The 16,361-nt window shown below is 38.0% G+C and overlaps 1 protein-coding gene across 7 annotated transcripts in view; it reads left to right on the top strand.

Annotated features, from left to right (window-relative positions):
- RABGAP1L (RAB GTPase activating protein 1 like) overlaps positions 1 to 16,361 on the top strand; it is a 233,879-nt gene that overhangs the window by 16,898 nt on the left and 200,620 nt on the right. For 3 of the 7 annotated variants that reach the window (XM_071435913.1, XM_071435920.1, XM_071435914.1), the window contains 9 exons: positions 3,424 to 3,591; positions 4,808 to 4,997; positions 6,340 to 6,550; positions 8,463 to 8,637; positions 9,434 to 9,594; positions 10,060 to 10,170; positions 13,832 to 13,898; positions 15,144 to 15,246; positions 16,152 to 16,318. In XM_071435913.1, coding sequence (XP_071292014.1) covers positions 3,457 to 3,591; positions 4,808 to 4,997; positions 6,340 to 6,550; positions 8,463 to 8,637; positions 9,434 to 9,594; positions 10,060 to 10,170; positions 13,832 to 13,898; positions 15,144 to 15,246; positions 16,152 to 16,318 — 1,320 coding nt within the window. In that variant the 5' untranslated portion in view covers positions 3,424 to 3,456. Of the gene's footprint in view, positions 1 to 2,349; positions 2,515 to 3,423; positions 3,592 to 4,807; positions 4,998 to 6,339; positions 6,551 to 8,462; positions 8,638 to 9,433; positions 9,595 to 10,059; positions 10,171 to 13,831; positions 13,899 to 15,143; positions 15,247 to 16,151; positions 16,319 to 16,361 lie in introns of all 7 variants that reach the window. The other 4 variants (XM_071435918.1, XM_071435916.1, XM_071435919.1 and 1 more) reach the window with 2 other exon arrangements.

Below are 16,361 nucleotides of genomic sequence, written 5' to 3'. Positions count from 1 at the left end.
AGTATGTCAGCTGTCCTTTTTTTCTTTACATGTGTAGGAAAAGGGAGGTTTGAAGTGAATAATTTGGTGGTGAGTAGAAAAGAGGACTAGAGCCAATGGCACAAGGGAAGTGAGAGTGACCATCCACTGACTGCTGGTGACTGGAAAGTCCAGAGTGCATGTCTCTCTTCTTGTTACTAAAGAAAAAACTGCTTCAGATGTTTCTCTCTGCCTCAAAAAATATTAATGCATTATTCTTTTAGAAAGATTTTTATTCTTTTTACTGCTTTTCCTCAAAAGCACTTGGCTGAAGTATTAGATCATATGTCTTTATAATGAAAAAATAGAAAATTTTTCTCTTTATGTAGCTTACTACTTAAGGTGATGTAAATTTCAATAGTCTTCATGAGAATCACAGCTATACTCTTGAGTAAGGTTTGTGTCAAGGGTTTAAATTGTTTTGTTTGAAGAAATGACTTGGTCATGATAGTTCATCTCTGGCATTAAAACCTATTTTTGGTCAAAGACTGATCATAAAATATGGTGTATGAAGCTTTTCCTAAGTGCCTGGTCTGCTTGTGTTTGTGTTTAATGCCAAACCGAAGCTGAAGTTTTGTACTGCAGTGGGAGAGGGGAGCACTGGCAATAGGTTGGAATAGTCTGGGACTGATCCAGTTAGTGTAGTTGTGTGTAGAAAAAGGTGTGTGTCTGCACTGGCTGTGGTGCTTTAAGCTGCTTGTGAAGGCAGGCTTGGAGTACACTCTTAAACACATGAAAGGCCTTGTAACTCAATTTCACAGCATGCTCTACACTTTCTTGCACTTGCTTTTATCTGACCTGAATAAGGAGCTCCTCCCAGTCATCTAATGTTTATAGTAGTTACTTTCAGATTAATATTTAGGAAGCAGAAATTCTCTTAATCTCCATTTACCCATTTGGGCCAAGAATAAGTATTTAGTGCATCAGTATGCTTCTGTATTTGCATGATCCTACTTTTCTTTGGCTTTACAAATGGTACATTTTTCCTCCTTTTATTATTGAAATACTGCTACAGAAAACACTTCATAGTTCACATGGTGCCTGTTGGTTCTTACTTCTTCACAGAAAGAATTGTTGATAATCTGATGTTAGCAATCTGCATTTGACTGATGATAAAGTAAAACCATTTTTCATTGGAGTTTCTGTGTTACTCTCCCATAAGTAGGCTCAAAAATTAAATTTAATTAGACTAGAACACAAAAAACTGTCAAGGTGTGCAGTGGGAGGAAGAGGGGTCTCTGATAGCCTGGACCTTTGCTCCTAATGTGGCTGACAGTCTCCTCTTTTGTTTTTTCCAGTGCTGATGTCACTGCAAAGATAATGATTCTTCAGAGTATATACTGTATTTGGGGACCATAACTAAAGGCCTTTCATTGCCTTCAAAGAGTTCTGTAATACCTGACCTTGGCTTTTATATAGAGGATTTACTTTGAAATTAGTATTTTGAGCTAGATTTGCTGTTTATTGCAAACAAGGTCTTCAGCCGTGTTTTTACAACACTTGTTAAAAAATACATGTAATTAATGTAGTTTGTGTAATGCATTAAAAATCTTGTGTGGTAAAGCTTTGTCTTGTCAAGGAAATCTTTAAAGCAAAGATGCTTTTAAAAAGTTGAAGCAAAACTTAATGCAGCAGTGAGTCCATTATGTGGGCTGGGTGGAACTCAGCTTACATCATTTGTCAGGAAAATATTCCTGCTTGTGCTTGGTCTGGAGCTCTGAAAGTTCCAGAGGGTGTGAAACTGCTCATCCAAATGTGTCGCCACTCTGAGTATTCCAGCTGTTGTTTAGAGGCTTTTTTAATAAGGTGATTTCTAATGAGTTTTTATGCTGTACAGGTCAGTTATCTAAAGAACTTGAATTCTTTTTTCTGGGGTTCCTACATGTGATACCCTCACTGGGTAGATGGGTAAAGCTGTGGCTTGGTTAGGGAAAGGGCAAAGCTTTTTGAGGAGTTGCATGTAAGTTATGCTAAGCCAAGTCTTTGAAAGGGCAAAAGCATGTTAGCTGTAGGTTCAAAAATCATAGAAAATACTACAGTATTGAAAGTTGTCTAGTTCCTACAATTGCTTATTTTGGTTTGAAATTGCTAAACTTTCTGTTCCTGCTAACATCCTAAGTAACACCTGTTCAAAATGGTGGAGAACATGCATGCCTTTGTTCTTTCATGGGCTGTTTTTCTGGTTCCCTATAGCTAGACCTAAGTCAGCATTCTTGTCTTGATCACTGGGTGGTTGGAATTGGAAGAGAAGCAAAAGTGGTGCAGTTCTGCTCCTTGGTGCTGCTGGGAAGGGCAGGGTGAAGCTTAACCTCCTCTTGTTCCTGCTTACAGCAGATGTGGCTTGAGCTGTTCCTCCTTGAGCACTTTCCAGACTCCCAAAGGTGACAGGCACAGATTTTTTCCCCCTGTGCTGTGACTCACCTGAACTCTGACTCCTGAGCACAATACATCCCAGCACTCAACCAGAGCAGTGTTGTTCAGGAAACTGGAATGGAGGTAGACCATATGTTCAAGTGCATGCTCTTTACAAAGTCTGAAAATATATTTTCCCTTTTTTGACACAGAAAATATAAAAATAGGTAAGAAAAAAAGGCTGAGATTCAGCTCTTAATTCTCTAAGGAATGAGGGAAGACATTCTGAGTTAATGTAGGTCATGCTGGCTTTATTTGGTGGATACCTACAGTAGGTGTCCTCATGCTGGCATGCTTGGAATGTTTCAGCTCTGTATTGTTATATGAACTTGGAATGTATAGACTGAACAGTATTTTGCCTTTTCTCTTTGTTTCTAGATTTGGGTTTTTTTTTCTTGTGCAGAGATAGGAAATTTTGTTCTTGGTTGCCATAATATTTATAGTTTTGTTGTTTATGTTTATAATACTTATGTTTGTATTTTTAAATGGTATGGTTAATTTTAACTGTTGCAGAGGGTTTCGGGGAAATAAGGTGAGAAGGATCTGGGTGTGATTTAGTATCACTTTTGACTTACTAAACTAAAGCCCCTAACATAAGTGATTGCTAAATAATGTTTTTATGTGGAGAGCAGTTTTTGGGAAATTAGCATTCAGGTAATCTGTACCTTCACATGACCTTTGTGACACTCTGGGTAAGGAAAATACCTGTAAGAGGGAGAACCAAGGGCACAAATCAGTGAGGTAGAGGAAGCAGACTATGAAGATTAAGAACAGGGAAGTCAAAGCTCTGGGGTGAACCTCTTCCTTTGTTATCTGTATGCATAGATAACAGCCACTGCTGTTAAATCATAGGTATATTCATATACCAATGAAATCAGAGTTTGAGAAATACAGTTGTATAATTTAAGTATTTTATTATTCCATAATATCTTTATATTATACCTATTAACATACTGTGCACAACATCAAAACTTTTTTTTTTGTCATTATTAGGTTCTGGTGGCAGGAAGAGAATACTGACCTGAGATGGAAGTCAAAACATCATTTAGCAAAGCCAGCAGGATTCCTGAGACTGTATCCACATTAATTAAGGAAGAATTTGTCTTGGTTCATCAGAAATCTGAGGATGCCTCTGGAAATGATGAGAAGCCACAGCTAAAGGTTTGCTCTGATTTTATTTTTAAATGTGTAGCAAGGTTTGTATCAATGGAAAGAGTGCATAATTGGTGTGTGGTTAAGGAGAGTTTTACACTGCAATTTTTGTCCTTGCTGGCTGCCAGTGAAATGAACACCTTGGTTTAAACAACTCTGTCCAAAAGTGGCAGTTCAAATTTTCTTTTAATAAAAGAATAATAATTCTTCTTTGGGAGTTAGCTTTGTTTTATTCTGTGGATCTATACATGAGTAAAGGACTTTACAAAGAATTAGATTCAGTTTAAAGCTTGATATTCTTTATTGAGGGATCAGAGACTGTTATCTTAAAAGCATGTAATTAATCTGTATAGGAATAGATTACACCATGTCTTGCACTTCAGTTTCTAATTTAGTTTTCCTGCTTAGTGCTACTTTAGGCATGAGTAAGATCTTTTCTAAAAGTTTTCTAGTTTTCTACATATAAATAGCAGAATATTTCAGAACTTGGGTGCACAGCTGATTGGTTAAATACAAATCTCACCATCTGAGCTGTAGTAGCCAATGTACTGGTTTTGCTCTGCTTGGAACAACAGGAATTTATTCCCCCTGAAATGACAGTAAACACCTAGTCTGTCTTTTCTGTACTGTTTGATGGTTATTTACAGCTGATAATTTCTGTCTATATTAGACATTATCTGCTTCTTTAATCTAGAAAGAGGCTGTTGGACTGGAGGCAGAATCCATGATGCAGCATGGTTTTCTTTTGTCTGAAAAGCTGGTACTTGTGAAAGATTCTATTTTTCTTTTAGGCAGTGTATATCTCCAATTTTTTTTTTTTCATTTCCTTAGGCTTGCACCACTCTTGTGGGAAAATTGGTGAAGCAACTGAAATGGGCTGGATATGACTGAGAAAGTAAAATTTTCTCTAAGACTAATTATAGCAAAGCCTATTGATCTCTAGTCTGAAATGGAGGTTCTAAATACACAAATCTGTTATTCTAGGAGAACTCTGTAGTTTTTTGATGGATGGGTTTTTGGATTAGCAATGAGAACATCTGCATTTTATGTAAGGGAATATGACACTGGTTCGTATTTAATTCAATTTTATTGATTCTTGGTTTGTTGCCTTGTTCAGCAAAGTTTCTTAACTTTTGTAATCAGTAAGACTATATATTTGAAAACTAATAATGAAAATAAAACTACAAGTACCTTCAAAAAAATCTCATCTCCTTCTGCTTTACAGGTATTTTCAAATGGAGATGAGGAGTTGGAGAAGGCAATGGAAGAGATCCTGCGGGATTCTGAGAAGGACCATGATGTCACTGCACTCCCAGAAGGATTCAGGGATGGCAGTGGCCAGGCAGCTGCAGATGGGTCAGCAGGACAAACAACCCAGCCAGCTTTGCAGCTTGTGTTAGACCCTTCTGCTACAGGTATTGCCTGAGTGCTTTCCCCTTCATCACACATGGCAGTGTTGTTCTCTATGCAGTTTCAAGTTAACCCCAAAATGAATATAAAGCTGTCCAGAGCTTCGTTCCAGAATTGTATTGGAGTATACCTAGAGGCCTCCTCTTATTTTTAGTTGAAGATTATAGATAAGAATAGATTATCATCAGATTGATACTTTGAGCTGCTCTGCTTTGGTCAAAATAATGTTCATTTTTCCTTCAGCCAAGGCTTAGTTGGGACTGAGGATTGTATGAGTTGCAGAGTGGATGATAATTGAGGTGGATCTGCTGCTGCTGCACCTCAAGAAATTTCAGGGCAGTGTTCATGGATAGTGCTACCTGCAAATGAAATACACCCTGAGCAAACTGCTTGAACTGGCCCTCTCTGATGGTGTCACCAGGCAGCACTAAGGCTAGCTTAGCATTTGATATTTGCTAGGAGTGATTGTGGTACTTGCCTGGTGTATAAAGTTTTCATAAAAAGGGGAGGACTGAAAGCTTTTAATGTAAACTATATTGTATTGTAGCTTTTTTAGATACATATTGAAAACACGCAGTATAAAAATACATGCATTTTGTTACATATATTAGGAATACAATGCTGTGGTCATTTTTTTGTGCTTTAAACTAGAATTCTTTTTACCTCAACAGCATGCAGGACACTTCTGTGGTGTTCTGTCATTTAATTCCCATAGTATGTGTTGGAAATAAAAGAAATAGTTTATATGAAATGGAAACACCCTTCTCTTAATTGCATGTCTGCTGTATTTCTGAGAAACTTACTGTCTTACTGTTTGACATTCTTCCAACAAAACCCAGCCCTGAGCATGAATGAACAAAGAAATACTTGTAGATATGTTTCTCTTTCCCCACTCCAGCCCCAACAGGAATAATTCAGTTTTGCAGCCTTCATGATTCTAAGTGTTATGGCAGTGTCTAGTAATAAGGAATAGAAGTAACAGGGCACAGAGAAGGGTCCAGTGCTAGGTGGCCTTCAAGGTCCATTCCAGCCCCTTAATGTTCTATGGTTTTGTGATTCTGTGACTGCTTACAAAGATTCAGAATGTCTGTGCTGTGTTCCTGTGATGCTAAAGAGAATCAAAATGCAGTTTGTCCCCATGCCACCCTTGGAAACATGAATTAGATTAGAACAGACTTCACAGTAATACTAAGCTGTCAAATGGATTTCTTGCTATTGGAGCTGAATTGTCTGCTCTCATGTCCTTCCCTGGAAAGATGTAGGAGATTTGGCTGTGGAACTCATTGGAAAGAAAAAATGTGTGGAAATAAAAGCAAATGGCTAAAGAAGTGTTTTCTTCATTTTCAGAAATCTCTGCACCAAGGCCATCTTCTCCCAGTGAACCCCTGGAAGAGGACAGTGTGTTGTTTAACAAACTGACTTATTTGGGTTGTACAAAGGTGTCAGCCCCACGGAATGAACCAGAAGCTCTGCATGCCATGGCAAACATGAAGTCCTCAAGTCAAACTCCTTTACCTGTAACACTCTATGTCCCAAACATTCCAGAAGGCTCTGTAAGGTAACACAAGAGTTTCATTTGTTGCTTAAGCAGACCCATAAGAAGTGGTTTCTCACTCTGTTACTTGCACAGGGGAGTAGAACTGCTTGAATTTGTGCCTGAGGTTCTTGTTGAAGACACTTAATTTTGAGAAATTCCTCTGAAGCAGAAAAATGTGTGCTCAGATTTACCATGCAGTGCATGGCTGGTGCTACCAGCTACCACACAGTGTCAACAAAAGCATCTCTTTCTACCTTAATATCTGGTCAAATATGACAACAAGAGATACTGGAAAGGGAGAGCTGACAATACCTGTGCTCTCCTGACCTCCCTAGTCTGTCAATGCCTCCAAGGTCCATGAGTTGCAGGAGTCCTTCTGGCCTTGGGTTTGCTGCAGAAGTGTCAGTTTGGACTCTCCCATCTATGTTGCAGAGTTGAGGTGCCAGTCTCTGCTCCCAGCCATTGCTGTGCAGAAGCCAGCTCTGACCCATGTCTGCCTCATGATGCCAGTGCTCACAATCTCTAGAAAATATTTACTTTCCCCATGTGAGAAGGGTCTTCAATAGTGATGAGGGAGTCAAAGATTCTTGACCAGGGTGCACTAAACATGCACCTGTAGCATTTTTGCATCCAGAAGTAAGGAACATCTCAATATCTAAGATGTTTATTTCTAAGCTCTGATATCAAGGTAACTGAAGGATATGATTGTATTTCCTTCCTTGCCTGAGCTGTGTTTCTGTATTGACTATCATCTTGGGGAGGTAGAGAAGGACCTTCAAGAATCTGTATTATTTTCTTCCATTTTGTTCTTTGAACACAATTTGAATTTCATTTGACATCAGAAAATAGTGTATTTCTGTACTTCTACAATGGAAACAGTCACCCTTATACAAGATGTAAGGTGTTCCGTGCCTATTTTTACTTGGTGTGGCCACTCAGAAAGGTTGTTTTGCAAGTGAAACAGCAGGTTCCTTTGACCTTTAATTTCAGAGGAGATCAGTAAATGTGGCAGTGCCTAAGAACCTGCACAGAACTGAAAAGTTGGATGCACATGTGACATAACACATTCCATCAAAGCTTAGGTGATACTAGTGTTGGCTTTGAGGAGTGTGTTCATACCTGGTGTCTGAATGCTTGTCCTGTGAGGTTCCAGTTGTGTCCCACCAAAATTACAGTGTGCTGAATCCTCCCAGGGCCCTTCTTGCCTTTAGATTAGTCCTGTATTTTTATTGTTACAGACTTGGGATTTGAGGGGACTAATTTTTATTGGTCCTTGATGTGAATGTGCATATGGACCAGTAGTGAAAAGATAGAGGAGAACATTTGTTGTTCTCTAAAAGTCACTATCCACCAGTCTGTTCTGAAACACCACTCCTGCTTTTAAGTTTCTGAAATATTCTTTGGGTTCTGTGTTTGAGAGTATTTTAAAATTTTGGGTGAAATCTTAGATCTGTGTTAAATACTCACCTGAATGTGGCAGCATTTGCTAAGCTGTGGTGGTATTGTTTGCTAAGTCCTGTTGATTCTGAAATCATTTTCATAATGATTTTTTAAACAGCTATTTAGATTCCCTTTTAGTGTTGCATTTTCTTTGTATACAAATCACATTTTTAGGGTTTTCTGTGATTTCTGTATTTCTTCTTTTGTGTTTTTCACAAGTAATTGCCATTGTTTACTGTCTGATCTAGAGGTACTGTATTTGTCTGTATTATGGCATACAAAAGAAATTAAGTCAGTGTTACAACCAGGAACATTTACACCTTTAATTTGTAAAGCATAACATTTCTGTTCCTACTACCCATCTCATCTTCTTGAATTTAGCAGTAATTAGAGTTTAGATTCTTATTTATCTAATTACAGAAAAGCCTTTTAGGTAGGCCTGTCTGTTTTACTGACCTGTTCCTTTGATCTTCCCTGTTCCTTTTCTTGCCAGAATAATTAATCAGTTGAGCAATTTGGAGATAGCCTCGTTTCCCATCTATAAGGTGTTATTTTGTGTGAGGGGGCAAAATGGGACTTCAGAGAGTGACTGCTTTGCATTTACTGAGAGCAGCTGTGGGACAGAAGAGTTCCAGATCCATGTTTTCTCCTGTGAGATTAAAGAAGCTGTAAGTATTCTGGGGTGTGCAGTGACTGGGAAAAAGGATACAAGTGTTTGAAGAGGTCATTCCCAATGTGGAAATTATATATAGTGCCTTGAAAAATGTGTTAGCACATATGAATGAGTTTTGCAGAATGTGCAACTAGTCATACATGAAACTCATTCATATGTGCTAACACGTTTTTCCAGGCACTATAAAATGATGATTTTAAGTTTTTGCTTTTAGTATTTCAAGAAAATTCCAAATTGCACTGTAATGGGAAGATTTAGAAAGCCTCATTTGGGGCTTTTGCTGACCTTATTTAGGTATGTTTCATACTGAAGTTGCAATGTCTGCCTTTGGAATTAAAAGCAACCATGTTATAGTACTCTCCCCTAGATATTTTAGGAAGAACTGTGTGAGAGTCTGGGAGAAAAGGACTTTGTAGGGTAGAAAAAGAAGAAATCTCCTTGGGTTTTGACATCTGCCAGAGCAAGCTGTATGTTGTGTTGTTAAAAACACAACTTGAAAAGTACATTATGCAGGTCTTCTAATGAGCTGCATTCCTAATCTCTAATTTAATTTATATTAACTCACTGAGCATGACATGAGCAGGGAAGTTATCAGGAATGGAAATAGGAGAGGTTGTTACTGAAATGACTTGGTTATTGAACACGTGATGTTGAGTGCTTTGTGGTACATGAGGCAAGATTTGTGTTCAGTATAGGAGGCAAGTGATTTTTGACCTTCAAAAACATCACAATGCCTCATTCAAAACACCCTCATTTTTGACCAAAATATTAATGATTTTGCTTTTCTGCAGGTCAGCCGAATTTTGTATAGTTTCTCCACAGCTTTCAAGCGTTCTTCCAAACAAGCATCTGATCACGTGAAGGACTTTGTTCTTCCCACACCAGACAGTGATGTGTACACTTTCAGTGTCTCCTTAGAAGTCAAAGAAGATGATGGAAAAGGAAATTTTAGGTAATCAGAATGGAAAGGGAAAAGCAGAAATCTCTTTGGAAAAAGTGCACAGCTGCTTTCCACACACACAGCTTCTGTGCAACAAAATTCATTTGACCTCTTTTCATGAGCAGAAATGCTGTAAATAGGAAGCTGCTCTTTTGATGATTTTCCAATTTTCTTCTCTGTGTTTTTTCTGTAAAAAGATTAAAATTCAGGATACCTTCTTCAAGTGAATATCTCTTCACTGCATAGTTTCTTTTAGGGATGCTCAATGGATGCCTGTGCAAATGGAAAAGATAGTAAGAAGTATTTTAAAAACTTTAATCAAACTGAGTTTCTTGAGTAAATACAGTTTAGTGGTTTCTTTTCATTTTCTAAAATCTAATGAATTTTGAATTAATTTAAAATTAGGAAGCATAAAATCTTTTCTGTATTTAACAATTCATGTTCTATACCTGCTGAAGGATGTTTCTATTCTTTTAGCCCTGTGCCAAAGGATAGAGATAAATTGTACTTCAAGCTTAAACAGGGAATTGAGAAGAAAGTGGTGATCACAGTTCAGCAACTTTCCAACAAAGAACTGGCCATTGAAAGGTAAAAATCTAACAAAATGATGAAGGTTATATTTTTGAAAGAATGGTATTTAATGTGGTTTTCTCTGACTTGGCAATTTATGTGATAGAAAAAAATGTACCAATAAGAGAAAGTATGATTGCACAACAGAATTAATGCCACCAGATGGCAATCTTAGCAAAAGAGTAACAATGGGAGAATGTGTTTGTAGTGAAAAGGAAATTCAAGAAAACAGGCGAATCAAGAGAACCTGCCCCCAACCCTCCCAAAATCTTACTGATCTCTTGACTTAGTTTCAAGCTTTTACTTCAGAATGGAAGCTAAAGTTTTACACAAGAAATATACAGTAAAAATTTTTGTCATTGCTTTTATGTTGTAAAATAGGCTTTTGCTACTTATTGGCTTAAAAAAAAATCTATTTTCAGTGTAATTTTAATTTAAACAGTTTTGCCTTCAGGATTCAGTTAATGAGGCATTTATGAATAGCATTTGATTATTGCTTTTCTCCCCAATGTAAAACTATCTTTCTTAGAAATTAGCTTTTATTTTGGTGGTGTTTAGAATATTCAGTTGGGGATGTTATTTTTATCACCACAAGTTTTGCTGTGTAAAAGTTATTTAATTGAAATGACATACACAGGCTTGTAAGTAATTTGATGTTCTTACTCCTGATAAGATTAAAATTCAGATCTGATGAAAGATGCATGCAGGATACATCAGACTGAGCTTCTGAGCAATTTAATGTGTCTTCAAAAGTACTTCAGAGAGGAAATTACAATGCAAAAAAATATTTCTGGAGAAATTGGTCCCTGATCTAAAGATTTCAAAAATCTTTTGTTGTGATTTCAGGAGATCAAACTTGGTTGAGAGAGAGTGCTCCCTCCTGGTGTTCAGACAGAGCCTGGTTTGAGTCAGGGTGATGCAGAAAGTTACTCTCGTGCATTACTTTGGCCCTTCCTGCTCTTGTGCCCTGTTTGACCTGGGTTTTGCCAGTTTTTATTTGGCTCAAAGCAGCTGAAGAGAGGGTGTTCATTTCAGAGTCATGTGTGGCACTACACAGCTTCAGTCCCACCATGGGGGATGTCAGGTCTCAGTTGTTTATAGGATTCAGGAAGAAAATTCTGGTTAATGGTCAGGGGCTTTAAGGAAGCTGTTGTTAAGAGTGAAATAGCCTTTCATTGTCAGAGATGGAAGGATTGACACTCTTCTCAACACAGTGGTGTTTGCATATAGTTTGCTACCAGTCATACAGGAGAGTGAATCCTGAGTTATGTAGGTATACCTTAGTTTAAAGTGTAGGCTGGTATCCTTAGAACTGCAAAATATTAAAAATATTGGTTGGTTTCTCATTAGTGGTGGAAACTCTTCATGATCACAGAATACCAGAATGGTTTGGGTTGGAAGGGACCTTAAAGACCACCCTGCTCTGTCATGGGCAGGACACCTTCCACTAGATCAGATTGCTTCCAGCCCTGTCCAGCCTGGCCCTGAACACTTCCAGTAACCACAGCTTCTCTGGGCAGCCTGTGGCAGGACCTCACCACCCTTACAGGGGAGAATTTATTCCCAATATCTGATGTAATCCTGTCCTCTGACAGTGTGAGGCCATTCCCTTTTGTCCTGTCATGCTGTTGACTTAATGCTATCAGTTTTATCCATGGGTAGCATTTGTATTTTTATAAATTAAAATATATGCTGTGAATAACAATTACAGTTCTTTTTTTAAATTTTCCTGCTGGTCTAGAAAGTAATGGAGTATGTGCAGCTGCCCAGAGCTGCTTGGTAGCTACCTTTAAGTGCAGAAATCCAGCAAGTCTGAAGTGAGACTGAGGCCCACAACCTGTGCAGGTCATTTTAAATCCTGGATGTGTGGTTGAGCCCCCTCATGTCAGAGGCTGAATGTGCTGACAGCTGTTTCTGTAAAATCCATCTTCTGCAAGTGAGGGTCCTGACCTGGTCTGAACTGATTTTCCTCTTTGAAACAAGAGGGAAGAGAAGCCCTGACTCTTCTTGCAGCAGGATGCTGCTAGGCATCATAAGTCTGCTTCTGTGAGAGGCAGGGGTTACTTGTTCCTGACTTCCATTCTTTGGGAAACATACTTCCCAAAAATCTTGGCTGTCACACATCAGAACTTGTGTACATCTGAGTGATGAGCAGCATCTGGAAGCTGTTGTCTTTGAAAGGCACAAATATTTGGCCATCTTCTGCATCTTGGCCTTACATTTCTCTGTAGCAGCTGTAGCAGGAGCTGGTGATCCCCTGCTGCTATCAGTTGTCGCTCTCTCAGACCTATTTCTGCCCCAGAAACAAGAAGTAGTAGGTAGGTATGCTGTTGGTTCTGCCCAGCTGAATTAGTCTCTCAGAGAATCTGGTTTGTGTGGCTAAATCCAAATCCTGGATCTGAGCTGCCTTGGGTGCTTTACACAGCACTGCATTATAGATATAGATAAACCAGTAGACAAGGATTTGGATTTATGTGCCACTTAAATTTTTGTGATTCTAGTAGTGAAGGAGTATGGAGAACAGAAAATACTGTTGTGGATGTTAAGTGTAATGAGGTAAAAAATAAAAACCATATACCCCTAATATAATAGGAGAAAGCTAGGTGAGGTAGTGATTGCATATCTTGAGACTTTTCTAGTTTGTAGTGTTACTAAAATTTTACTTGCTGGTGTTCATATGTCCAAGCAATATTGTTCAGCATATTACTTAATTCTAAAAGTCAATGAGAAAAACCAGTTTGGTTATCAGAGAACCAAAGAGAAGAGAAATTCTTCCAACAAAACTCTCTGAATTACAAACCAAATTTTCCATAGTATTTCAAATAGCAATTACTTTAATTTTTTTTTCCTTTGATATCTAAGGTTTTTCAAAAACCTGTGCAAGACAGCTTGCTGTTTGTTGCCTATACATAATTCTGTTTGGTGTTTTTATTCATAATGGAGTATGTTCAAAGGAGAGAAAGATATGGATGATTTGCAGAGATCTCAAGCCTGAATTTGTGCCTTCAGTAGTCAGGAAGTTTGTAAAAATATGAATGTCTGAGGAAATTTTTGGTGGTTTTTTTTTTTCTCTTAAAAATATCAAGAGCATTTTCTTGTAAAATGATTTGACTGGAATTCAAGGCCCTGTATATCTCACAAATTCAGATTTTAAAAAATGAAGAGTGAAGTCTTAAAATTGAGCGAATTGTTGTTTCTTGGTTTTGTTTTTAAGGGTCTATGATGCGATGTGATTGTTTTGCAGCAGTGCTATTATGAAGAATAGAATGAATGAATTTGTATTTTTTCCTATGATTACATGAGAACAATTTTTAAAATGAACTGGGGAGAGAGTGAATTTTTTTTCCTGCCAGTCTTCATTACTAATGTGTAGGAATTGTTGGTATCTTTGAACTCATTATTATAAATGGTCTTTAGGAACAGCTGAGTTTTCAAAGGCCAGATGCTAGTTTCTGCCATTTTCATTCTGGAAAATAATTTCATTGTCTTTTCTGTAACATGTGTTGTGTTGTTTCCTGAGTGTTGCCATAACAATAACAAACAATTCTCTGAAAGGTACTCTTAAAATTAGAAGCAGTAGGTGGCTGTCCATTATGTTCAAGCAAACATTCTTGTATTGTGAAAAGCTAATATGTGTCTTTCTTTTATTTTTTTGTTTTGTTTTAAATAAACTCCTCAGGTGCTTTGGGATGTTGCTAAGCCCTGGACGAAATGTGAAGAACAGTGACATGCATTTACTAGACATGGTAATACTTAGCCCTAATAACCTGTTAAATAAGATAAGGTGATTGGAAAAAAAGAAAAAGAAAACCCAGAAAAATGAGCTTTTAATATCTTTTGCTTTGTTTGTTTCTTAAATTCTGAGATATGATATCTACAATCATAAGATGGACAAAACATACAATTCTTGTCAAAACCTGTGGCACCTGGCTTTTGTTCAATTAGGGAAGCAGAGATTAGGTTGTTACAAATAACTGAGCTTTCTGTATTGTGTGAAGCATGTTCCCTAAAAATTCAGAGCAAATAATTGCTTTCATATTTGGGTGCCAGGGAAGTGCTCTTATTTTTCCAAGGGGCTAAAAACTTTGCCTTCATTTGATTTTAAGTTCTTGCCCAGAGTTTGAAGTATTCCCTTGTCTTCTACAATATTCTGTTTCTTAGAGTTGCTTCTGAGAGAACTGCAAAACAATGTGATCCTTTCTGTAATAATGCCAATTTACTTTCTCTCTGTGGATAATACAGCCATTTTCAAGTTATGAAGTGCTAGAGTGACCTGGTTTGGGGCAAATTTGGGAAGAGTTAAACCCATCAGACCTTTTGTGGTTTTACAGTTGTCCCAGTTTTGCCTAGTTCATTTCTGTGCTCATGCTGCTGGTTCTATTTATCAGTATTTAGTTCACTTGTCAGACTCATTTATTGGCCTGATTGTATTTACCAGCTCTTTTTTCTTCCCTGGTTTTATTTGCTGAAATCAGTTCTGATTTTCCCTTTCTTATTTGATTATAAAACTGAATTAATTAGAATGAGTTTTGGAGTGTTGTTGTTCCTCTAAATCTATACAACACCTTTTTACTGTATTTGAATTCCTGTCTTCACTCCACCTTGAATTCTATTTATGTTCATATTCCAAGTACATTTAACTGCTGGATTTAATGAGTTGTTGGTTTATTTCTCCACTGTAGCACAGAAACAGACATTTGTAATTTCCTTTCAAACTCCTTTCTCCGTATTTAAATCTGGAGAACTCAGTCACTCTTCCATCCCTAACTGAATTGCAGAGAGGGAACATCAATCTCCTTTTGTCTACAGAGGCTACCAAACAGGCCTGTGTGATCCATAGGGACTGTTCCACAAAACTTCAGGAAGCATCTACTTGCCTCATACTAGTAATAGTTCATTCCATTAATTCATGTTCTTTAAGGTTCCTAGAACTGTTTCTCATCCCCATGTCCCTCTCTTTGAGCTCAAATCCTGTCTGATTTCATTTTTAGGAATCCATGGGAAAGAGTTCTGATGGGAAGGCTTATGTCATTACTGGAATGTGGAATCCTAATGCACCCATGTTTCTAGTACTTAATGAGGAAACTCCAAAAGGTAGTGGAACCTAATCTGTGTGTTAGTTTTACCCAGCAGGGGTTTGGTGTGTGCACTTTCTCTTGGCAATCACAGTGCATGTCTGAGTTCATGAAACATTATGTTCCAGGAGTCCATTGCTAGGAGTTCTTCTGTATAAGCATGCCCAACACAGAGTTGTGAATAACTGTTCACAGAACAGTGTGTGGTGCTGATTTGGAGATGTTACATTAGTGTTTGGGGCTGATGTGCCTGCCCCTGGTTATTGGGATTTTGGGTCTAAGCATTTGCAAATTGTTATACTCAGCAAAGCAGTATGAGTAGGAGGCATTGGGGTTCTCCTTCTTCTAGTTGTGCGTTGGTTACAAATTTCATCCCCTGCATCTTGGGGCAGCTGGCAATGATGCATTCAAGTGCATGCAGTTTCTTATTGCTGGAACTTAGATTCTCTGATGGGATTAAAAAACTTGGAATGTAAGTCTGGAATTTATTTCCTGTCCTGAGGCAGAGCTCAGCTCATTTGCTTACAGGCATATCCAAGTACCTACAGCCTGTGTCACTGTTCCTGCTGATGGATTTTCACACCACATTATTTCATGTAGCATGTAACAGAACTCCTTACACTTCACAGTGTGACCTTATCCTCTGCATGCTCCTTTTGTTTGATGGGGATTGTGACTTCAGTGGTATTTTCTTTGCATGGTGTCTTGCTCCTGCCTTTAAAACAAGGACATAATATCTTTGTTTTTGAAGTTATCAGATGGTTACTGCACGCTTTCATTCTGTGCACCAGGCATGGAGGGTGTAGAACTCAGAAAAATAAAACAGGTGCAACAGAATCATTGATGGAACAGAAAGGACTATCAATTTGAACAGCAGTTTACAGATTTGAGCTTTGACTAGTTTTTCTCATGCTTGTGTTTCAGATAAGCGTGTGTTCATGACTGTGGCTGTGGACATGGTTGTCACTGAGGTGGTGGAGCCAGTCAGGTTCCTGCTGGAGACCGTGGTGCGTGTGTACCCTGCCAACGAACGCTTCTGGTACTTCAGCAGGAAAACCTTCACAGAAACTTTCTATATGAAGCTAAAACAGGTAATGCCTTTGGTTTTTTTAATTTAGAACATTTGTCTTGTGT

Source organism: Agelaius tricolor, unplaced genomic scaffold (genome assembly GCF_023055355.1).
Source record: "Agelaius tricolor isolate 1412-34295 unplaced genomic scaffold, bAgeTri1.0.p SCAF_11, whole genome shotgun sequence".
Lineage (NCBI taxonomy): Eukaryota > Metazoa > Chordata > Aves > Passeriformes > Icteridae > Agelaius > Agelaius tricolor.
Note: the sequence above shows the minus strand (reverse complement) of the source record. Positions and strands in the feature narration are given on the sequence as shown.